At 36.1% G+C, this 10683-nt stretch overlaps 1 protein-coding gene across 4 annotated transcripts in view; it reads left to right on the forward strand.

Moving 5' to 3' along the window:
* LOC139965530 (interferon regulatory factor 4-like) overlaps positions 1–10683 on the forward strand; it is a 39327-nt gene that overhangs the window by 26015 nt on the left and 2629 nt on the right. For 3 of the 4 annotated variants that reach the window (XM_071967972.1, XM_071967976.1, XM_071967975.1), the window contains exons 2-10: positions 1663–1946; positions 3190–3367; positions 6665–6702; positions 7418–7481; positions 7680–7771; positions 8119–8173; positions 8917–9018; positions 9434–9694; positions 10299–10512. In XM_071967972.1, the coding sequence (XP_071824073.1) occupies positions 1663–1946; positions 3190–3367; positions 6665–6702; positions 7418–7481; positions 7680–7771; positions 8119–8173; positions 8917–9018; positions 9434–9694; positions 10299–10512 (1288 nt within the window). The remainder of the gene's footprint in view (positions 1–1662; positions 1947–3189; positions 3368–6664; positions 6703–7417; positions 7482–7679; positions 7772–8118; positions 8174–8916; positions 9019–9433; positions 9695–10298; positions 10513–10683) is intronic. The other variant, XM_071967974.1, reaches the window with a different exon arrangement.

The raw sequence follows: 10683 nt of genomic DNA on the forward strand, positions 1-10683 counted from the left end.
TCTGATAATGTCTTTGCACCGCTAGTGGTGGGGGAAATAGTAATATAGACGAGAGTTTATGCCAAGTGAAGTCTAAACATTTCAAATTAATAAGCTGATTAAAATTTAGGATCACTGTACTGGGCGGTGTATATACCGTTAGAGTAATATTGACAATTTCTTTTCATATTGATAACATTTTCCTCTGCCGTGCTTAGAGTTTAGGCCAAGTAGAGTCTAAATATTTCAAATTAATAAGCTGATTAAAATAAAGGATCACTGTACTGGAAGGTGTATATACCGTTAGAGTAATATTGACAATTTCTTTTCATTTTGATTACATTTTACTCTGCCGTACTTCTCTCGCCATACGCCTTATCCAACAATTTATGCACACAACCCCCCCCCCCCCCACTCTCCTTTCCCTTTTCCCTCCCCATCCTCACCCCGACCCCATATTCGTGTTAGCCCTACAAAATGCTAACTTGGGGATTCATATTAAATCCTCTTCAATATTATCACGCTAAGCAGACACACAGCTTTAACGTATGCGTCAATCTACTTCTGTTGTGTTTCAATCAAGCGATTGGAAATACTCTTTCCAGACTGAAAGGTAGAGACACTTTTGACCATTAGATTGAATAATTCAGTGTAAGATTGAAGGAATGAGTAAACGACTAGCTGAAAGCATTGAATGAACCGATTAATGAGAGTTTGTAGCTAATTATATATTATTCATAAGGAATTGTTAGAATATTAGTGTTTATCTGTTCATGTTTTTCTGCACCCCCCCCACCAAAAAAAAAAAGCAACAAAGAAGTTTGAAATATTTCTCTCTGGAAATTTATGACGTCACAATATATGCAGATCATTATTCGTCCTGCACATGCGCACACATTATGCGTAAATATGTGTGTCACTTTAATTATAGTCAATTGCAATTCAGAGGAAAAGCCTTTGGTATAGCATTTAAAATTTATTTCAGTCTGTTTAGCTTGGATTTAATACTAAAATCTTTAGTCTAAAAGTAGTGTTACAACATTTGACCTTTTTTCAATCTTTCGATTAAATTTTGTGGATAATTGTTTTTGTGTATAGGTGGAATATTTGCATCTTGAAACTATGTAATTACAGGACAACTCGAATAATTTCTCGATACTTCAATTCAATTTAAATGAGCCAAACAAGATTCAATTCAGTGTTGAATTAAAGGGCGATCTTTTTGTTTTCCTGTTAATTCAGATGACATATAAATAAGTAATTAATTCATCATCCTTAATTTGAATAATACCCGGTAAAAGTCATATAAGTTATGACAGAAAACAGTTGACTACTTAAAAAATATATTACCCGAAAAGTTTCTCTGTCTTTTCATGTAAATATAGATGACTTTTTAAGTTATAATCCTTAACAAAATCATTTAGAAACGCAGATAAATAATAATAATAATAATAGTAATATTGGAATTGGAAACTCGAATTTTGGTCTATGTTCCCATGATATGAAGAGCGTTTACGCTGAGATAATACAATAAATTACTTTATTGAATATTATCGTCTATTAAGCTACATAATTAACTACAAAAATTAAAACAAAACCAATTTATTATATTTTAAATTAATGCAGACCAGTATAAATAGGGATTTACAAAATTTAAAATTCTTCTTTTTACTTTCTAAATAGGTTTTCGCGAGGTTAGTAGAGCCAGGTACAACTGGGTAAAATCGAGATTCACCGTGGCTCCCAACGACAGTAATAGTACAACCACTAATAACACTATGTCTGAGGAGACCAATACGTTACACAACGGACGCCAACGGTTGAGGCCGTGGTTGGTTAATCAGATTAATGAGGGAAACATCAAAGGATTAGTATGGATGAATGCGGAAAAGAACATGTTCAAAATACCATGGAAACACGCCGGAAAACAAGACTATGATCCCGAAGAAGACTCCAAGATATTTAAGGTAACTTACCTCTAATTTTTTTTTCTTGATTTAAAAAAAAATGAATGTTTCATTATCATAAATCAGGTTTGGAACGGTGATTATACTTGACAATTGTCAAGATGTTCGAAAAATAAAATGTCCCTCGTTATCACTACTAACGTGTGACCCCCCCCCCCCCCGCGTATAAGTGAGTTATTGTTGAGTCTTTGTTTCACTGATTGTTGAATTGTCGATATTTGTATTGTTGTTGATTGTTGATACATGTTGATGTTGCTATACTTTCCTGTATGGTATTACCTATATATCTATCTATTGAATAACAGCGGTATTTTCAAGGGATTATTTTTCTTACCGTTTATTTTTGTTTTAACTTGATTTATAAGGTTTTGGTTACATTCTTTGCTTTAAATGTTCTCACCTCGTACATAGAGAAGATCAAAGATAGTTCATTACTTATAAACGGTTATAGCATTGCCTCAAAAATGATTAAAATAAAGCAAAAATTGAAAATGAAAATGAAAAAGATAAATACTCATTCATATATTCGCAAATTGAATAGAAATAGTGGACGATGAAAATATGAGGATCGTACACCCGTTTAATCCTTGAATGTTTTGAACATATATCAATCAGTCTGAAGGTCTGGAATTATACAGTTATTATATGCTAATTTCTATAACATGACGTCATAAATATTCAAAGTAGTATGATTTTTACTTAAGAAACGCAATCAGACTGCTAGAGAATAATACTATTGTTCCTCTGTTATATATGCATGAAATGGGTCTCTTTTTAACAAAAAAAGAGAGAAGTGATTCATTTTAAGTTTTTGACTTGAAGAAAAAATGAAAATAATCGACAAAAAGCTGTGGGAAAACGTGATCAAGTGAAATGTAACCTTTCAATCGGAATATAGGTTTCATTTACGACTTCTGAACGGTTCAATCGAATTTTAGATTGCATTGGCCAACCAATCTCGTGACACGCGAGTATACCACTTCCAAAGATCGAGATCGGACAATTTAGATTGAATGTTTCAATCTGTTAAATACAAAGAGAGTATAATAGCACTGTGTACGTTCCATCTCGAGATAAATATATATTCATATCACTTACATGAATCCTGCCGTTTATTTTCCCACAAAAGTAAAAATTTATTATTTGCTACCGTATTCTAGATCTGATTAATATGGGAAATAAAGGATGCAATATGAAGGTGCTTTTATTTTAATTTACAATATTTCTTTGTCAAATATTTTAGCGCTGGTCAGAAAACACCGGCAAGTACAAGGTGGGTGTGAATCCAGAAGAACCAGCCGTTTGGAAGACTCGTCTTAGAACTGCGTTGAATAAACTCCCAGACATTCAAGAAGTCACAGATAAAACCATGTTGGACATCCCCGAACCGTATCGTGTGTACAGACTTCTTCCAAAAACAGGTGAGCCTAACGGTTTCAAACCTTAGTTATTTCTTTTTTGGGGGGGGGGGGGGCTTCCATAGTTTAATGAAAATTATATAAATTTCGACTTAATTTGGTGAAGAATAAGTACAATTTCAAGCAAATGTTGGTTATCCACTTGTGATCATGAACTGGTTTATTCGCGTGTAATAAAGTTTGGTTGATTCAATATTTTACTCCCGACCTCTCTCCACCCCTCCCCCTCCCCCTTCTCACTCTCTCTCTCAAAAAGAAGGATATCCATTGAAAAGGTTTTTAATCATAAAACAGATTGGCAATGAATGACATAAATCTGGTGGGTAAAAATTGCTACCAAACTCGCATGAAAATTGTCACTTACTTATCAATCTTTTCCTTTTTACTCAAATGTATATTTATAAATATTCGCCTTAATATGCGCATTAAGACGAACAAGAACATAACAAGAAATACATAAGGAGTTGTTGGGGGGGGGGGGGTTGCTAGGTGATTGGGAAACGGGGAGGCGGAAAGATTTCCTCCCTCTTGATTGCCTTTACATCGTCATACGTCAGTTAATTGCTATAGAAGCTCATTTTGTTCTCACTCAATTGTTTTTGTTTCTTGTTGACCCATTTAACCTTATGTGGGAGTTTGTACAATTCCTGCTGTATCATTATGTATTATTATGTATTATTATTTGGTATCTCGTGGAAGTGATAACTAATTTTGATGCGATAAACATGTTATTTTGAAGATAGTATTGCGACCTTTCTACATAATTTAGCATGACAGGATGTTAACTCATTTTTAAACTAAAACTATAAAATTAAATGTTTGTGTGAAAAGAACAGCAACAAAGTTTTTCCGAACAAAATAGCAGAGGCGCAACATTTGTAGGAGGTACAAAAAATGCTAGTAAGAGGACAAGAAGCTAGTTTGATAACAGGAAATTTGCCTAATATTTTTGGGACTACAAAGTGAGTTTGTGCAAACTCCATGTAACTGTTGTAAATGTGTAATTGCCAGAAAACGGGTTGTCACGAAGTTGAAGGCGTCAGGGTGAAACTGTGCTTTAACAATATTTATCGAAAAATTGGCGTACTCATCATTGCTCGTCAAAATACTGCGTCAGAAGCATTTAAAGAGTGTGGTAATAAGGTGAATGACTTGGGGTGGGAGCAGGGGGCATGAGGGGTGTGGAAGGGGTGATGGTACGTCCTACGTCATCGCCATTGATATCGGTAGTCACGAAGATTATACACACATTCCATTTCTAGTTTTTTTTTTTGCTTCAAAAACCTTTGCCAGTATGGAAGCCCTGTATAGATTGAAATTAAGGAATACTTCATATAACTGTCGAAGTAAATAGAACGTTAGGGTAAAACTGTTTAATTGTATCCAAATTAAACTTTCTAAGAACATGTGTTTTAAATCCATAACACCGTTTACTTATGTATATTATGACTCATCTCTCAAATCATTAGGCAGGCTCAAAAGTCCTCGAGAACTAAAATATCCCCCCAAAATACGCAGGCTATTTATATATAATAATAATATAATATAATATGATAACGCCTATATGATGAGTCATAGCTACCCACGATTACTGTGACGTCATTCAAGTAGTAGGGGTCAAGAGAGCTCGGTCTACAACAGAAGTCATATAGAGTATAGGATTTCCTTGACGCGGTGCTTGATTTGTTAAAGGGATTAGTCTCGATTTAAGCCACAGGTATATGAAATGGAACGTTATTAACCGTCCACAATACAGGCATCATATCTTTGCGTTAACTCCGTATGTGAAGTTGCCAGACACACCACGCTTTCCTTGTTGATTAGCAACAACTTTGATGTTTATTTGGTGTTGTTAATAGAAACAATAGAAATAAATAAATAAATTAACATAAGTTACCAAAAAAAAATTTATTCGCGATTTTGGGAAAATTTCATTTGACATAAAATCCAAGGGTGAAAGTGAAAGGGACAGGAACCAGTCCGGGGGAGGGGAGGGGGAGCAGTTAAGAAGGGCGATGAGAGCCAATGGCACAGATTATCTTTCTACATTGTGTAAGCTGATATTTTCCGTCGATACATATACAATATATCCATAATTCACCTGACACCTTCCGCTGTTACACTTAAAGTTTTTCACGCGTTTGTGTGTATATCTAAACGTCATTCTTTAGATGTTATAAATATTACTTACCACAGATATTTAAATATGGAACGTATTATTAAAGCTTGCGTGAATTTAACATTAACTATAATCATTAAAACTTAATTAATTAGGTTAAACCTTATTCTTTTAACTTGTGCCTTCTCTGCTGGGCAAATAGATTAACTACAATTGGAAACAACAGATATTACATTACCTTTAATGTATATCGCTTAATGTAAGGCATTCAATAGGAACCGTTGACAGGCAGAATGGCTTACAAACACCACGACATAAAATTGTACCTAAAAGTGCAGGCATATCACTGTTTTAGCAGATCACATTTTAACAGTTTTATATTCCATACCATAGTAACAGACGCCTTTCACTTACGTCTCCTATAAACCTTTGTTAACCCCCCTCCCCCCTACCCTCCCCCAACCTACCCTAAATAGAAACATATAATGAAGCGATAAATGATCTTCACCATATACCAGGGTATACACATGTATACCAAACCCTTACATTACTGTACGCCCGCTCTGTCAGCTTAAATTCGACCTTGTCCCGAGTTTAAGGGTATACAGTTTTTGACCAAAATCCGTTGTTTGCCGACGATTTGTTTTCATTCTCCATCCTCCGGTGTTCGCTCGCTGCTATAGGGTCTGGGAATGCCCTCCTAGCCCACCATGCACATTCCGATACAGCTTAGTCATCACCAACTGTACCCTACTGACATAATCCAGACGCGCAGGATTTTGTCCGAAAAGCTTGTAAACATGTCAATTTTTCGGTGCGGAGATATTTTGACCCAAATTGGTTGGGATGATTCGATAATGGAAGAATGTAAGTTTGCGGTCGTAAGTCTCTTGGCAGAGCTAGTAGGGGAGATTTTTTTTTTCTTAAGATGGTGATTCACACGGTTAGATGACCGCATGGGGTCAAATGTTTGATATACAAAAGGTCATTGAATATCACACAGATCTCAAGTCAGTTTGCAGTGGCGCTATGTAAAGCACACTGAAGGTATAGGCCCCCCTATTACATTGGAATATAATTGTGTGTGTGTGTGTGTGTTTGTATATGTGCCATTATGATTTCTGTTACTTTTCAGTATTTACTTGCGTTGACAAATAGTATTCTTTCTTTTTTCTTAACAGCCAAACAAAGAGACGGCACTCGAGCAACACGTCCAATAGTAAGTTTTTTTTTGTTGGAAGCTTTTCTTTTGAAATATGCAACTTGTCCTTATTCAACCGAATTCAATGTCAGTATGCTTTATAATAGCATCCATTCGTTCAAATACTAGAATTTAGTGTTTTTGAGTTATATATGTGGGCCTAAATATTTATTAGTGCATTGACATATAGTAGGTATAGATCAGACACATTTTTTGTCGTTTCTTTTTCTTTTCTTGTGATTTTTTGTTGTCAATATTCGACATAACAAAGTAATTTTTATTTGTTTATCTTGACAATAATATTCCGGAGAGTTTCCCCACGAAAGCTCATAGATAAGACCCCCCCCCCCCCACACACACACGTCACCCTCTTTAATTAAACTTATAGTAATACTTATGATGGTGATGGTGTTGATGATGATAGAAAAATAGCATCAGGCAGTTTCACTATACCATTGGGGTTCACATGTAGCTGAAAATGGGATCCAAATTCTTTATATTTCTATCAGTATTTGTAAGGAGATCGTGACAGGTATGAGGATCCATATTAAAGGAAAAGAAAAGAAAAAAACTAATGAAGAAAAACACAATAGAACAACAAATGAATGGCGTTCCCTATGTGTTCCCTTTGTGTTATTGCGGGAAGTTTGAGCATGTGACGTAGCATATACGTCATCAATACTGTATACGTCACGCGTTTCATCTCTCTCTCTTTCTTGACTTTGTTTAATAGAGTGGCAGCGAAAATCGTAACAACTTCTATGAATTTAATGGTGGAGGATACCACAGACAACCTGGTAAGTAGTCTTAAACTCATCCGACGAAGAATATCAGATTATAAGAATGTGTAATTGTACTAATAAAATAACACATATATGAACAATTAACAAATTATAATATATAATTTTTAAAATATAATATGTATATTTTTTTTTTACTATATGAAATTTTTTACAGCCAATTAATATAGATTTTATTTCTTTTTAATTATTTAGGATATTTTCCAGCCGCCTTACCATACCCTGAAACTAACGTAGGTAACTGGCACCACCAAGCTGCCGTAGCTCCTAAGCAGTACGCGGGACAGGTGAGTGTCTTTATATATATATATATTTAGAAGAAGAAGAAAAAATTTCTACTGATACACGAAATTTGAAGCGCTTGCAGCCCTTGCGTTAATATGACGGGATGGGAAGGGTGGGTGTAGGAGAGGGGCTGGCAGAAGATGATGATATAAATTCGTAATCTTACTGGGGTATCACGTCCATCTCCAATGGAATAGAGAGGGGAAATGGACACGAGGGGAGGGGGGGGGGGGGAGGCGATTACTGTAGAAAAAAAAACTTAGCATGTATGACGACCTTAAAGACATACTAACGTTCTTAATTTAATTGGTTATTAAACTTTGATCATTTTTTGTTGTTGAATTTCCAGGGATATTATACCGATGAACGTCAGCAGGGTTACCAGTCTGAAGGCTATGCTCATGGTAAATAATACAAACAATTTATCAATAGTCTTGACTATGGCATGACAGTGTATATAACGATTGCCATATGAATAAAGTACTTTTAAAACAGTATTTTTGTCTGTCGATCTCAATTTTTACCAAAACTATCGAACAGTATGCAACGTAAGTTTTTAACTGATCAAGTTGAGTATATCTGCTTAAATTGACTTCACCAAATGAAGGGCTCATTCGATATTTAACATGCCGGCCTTATTCCAGTCACTTTTGCCAAAATTACCATTTCTCTGTATGTTCATAAATTGTTTGAATGACACTTGACTATCAAGTATTTGATCTGTGTGGTCATGACATTGTTCATATCAAGTACAGAGCAGATTTAGGGGGAGGAGGGGGGGGGGGGTGGTGGAATCAAAACGTCGACTGGGTGAGATGCATCCAGTAAGCCAATTTTCAAATTCTAAAATCCTAAAAATGATTTTGGAAAGTCGGTAATACATAAAGAATCTTGTAATGATTACATTATTTTAGCCGTTCAACGTGTGGATGCATAAGAAACTTCACTGACATTGAACGGATGGTACTGACCCTCCTAATGTGATTCAATTGATGTTATAGTAGTTTCAAATATTACCCAAAGAATATGATAAGTATCAAGCAAACCGCAGCCACAGAAAGAATATAAGCGTTTCTAAGAACAGAGGATGTATGTAATTGTTATGAATATATTGTCCTAAACTTTCATGGCTCATTGTATTCTGCAGGTCTGCAACAACCTATGGCCAGAGGAGACCTTACCTCTGTTCTAGAGGTCATCTCTTCAGGCGAAGATAGCCGAAACATGGTGACGTCACAGACTATGGGAGGTCAGTTACGTAGATTTCTGTGTCAACTGCTTTAATACCTTTTAAACATTTAAATCCATTTCGTCTCCATTCGTTGTGTAAAAATTGTTTCAGAGTGGATGTTTGCGAATCCTACCACCGTTTTAAACTTTCACCCTGTAAATGAATATTCACTTATGAAAATTACGTTTCGGTCTTTCCATTACGTTGTCTTCAACAAGGTATTTATATTTTAAATGGTTTGTAAAGCGTATACAAGAGTGTGTGAATCCGAAAGACTGTGTATAGTTGTCTTAGCTTGCCCACCGAGAAAGAAGTTTCTTTCGTTGGATGTGGGATGATGGGGTCCCCTCACAACCCTTGGTTTTGTATATTTCTGGTATTTTTTTTAACTTGCGTAATTGTTAGTGATTGTTACATTTTTTTGCATTCCTAGGTCATCCGTGTTTCCATAGCAACAATAATGATCCAAATCAAACTGACCAATACCGTGCCTATCCAAGTGGAACTTTTCCTTCTACCCCAGACTATTACCAAACTTTCCCGGCTACTCCTGCTCCTGTGACCAATTTCTTTCCTGGCCAGTATTACGAATCACAAACCAATCAGCAAGTACCAATGCAAACGTGTGCAGGATTAACAGAAAGCAGTGAAGTCATCATGAATGAACTTTCGTCACAAGACTGTCTCCCAGCTGGTGAGTAAAGGCATCAAACCATACAACAATCTATGAACATCAAATATTGCCTAAACTCTTCCATACTGTCCCTAGACAGGGAGAGGCCATGCAGGGGCGTACATATGGTGGATGTGGGGTGGGGGTGGGTGGGTGCCACTCTCCAGTAGAAATCTAAGTCGGTTCCAAAATAGATACAAAGTTGGTCCCAAAATTGGAGCCGAATTCAGCGTGGTCTCATACCTATGAAAGAGTCAGTTGGGATTCAGGGGAGGGGAGGGGAGGGGTAGGGATGGTATTGAGGAAAGGTCCACGAGAAAGGGACTGCATCTAATGAATAAAGCTTGTTGTATGCTAACGCCTTACTTACGTAGATGCAATTTGAAGGTATTGTTGCCAAATACCACATCCGTTGCACTAAGCGGAATAGCAAGAACTGTGAGGGTTTAATCATTGCAATAACATTGGGTTGTTACGTGTAGCCGTTCACGCTTTTCTTGGGTTAGAATTGCTTTAAGTAAGATCAGATGACATCATCTTAATTCTAAGTCGTCCCTTTAGGGTAAGATCATGGGAACTTTGTGACTTATATCATCTTTTGTTGTGATTCTGTTTTCTGTCACAGAGCACGAATTTGAAGTTTTCGTTTACTACCGTCATATGAAAGTAATTTCTAGACAGATCAAGAGTGTGAATGGTTGTCATATCTACTTCAACAAGACAAACAACAACCACTTAGGCTCCGAGACTATCGTACTACCCAGTGAGTCAGAAGTTGGCGACATGTTGGAGAAACCCGCTACCCTTACTAGATCGATTCTGGAAGCTTCTGAAGGAGGGTGCGTTTGAATTTAATATTTATATCTTCCGATAGGAATTTTACTTTCCTTTTCGCTATAAGCAATATAAAGTACACTTAAAAATATAATCGTCAATGTTACTGTATTACCAAGTATGATGATGAAGGAATTAGTTAATGCAATGTTCACCAACATATTACCACGGTAGTT

The sequence above is a fragment of the Apostichopus japonicus genome, chromosome 3 (genome assembly GCF_037975245.1).
Source record: "Apostichopus japonicus isolate 1M-3 chromosome 3, ASM3797524v1, whole genome shotgun sequence".
NCBI classification, from domain to species: Eukaryota; Metazoa; Echinodermata; class Holothuroidea; order Aspidochirotida; family Stichopodidae; genus Apostichopus; species Apostichopus japonicus.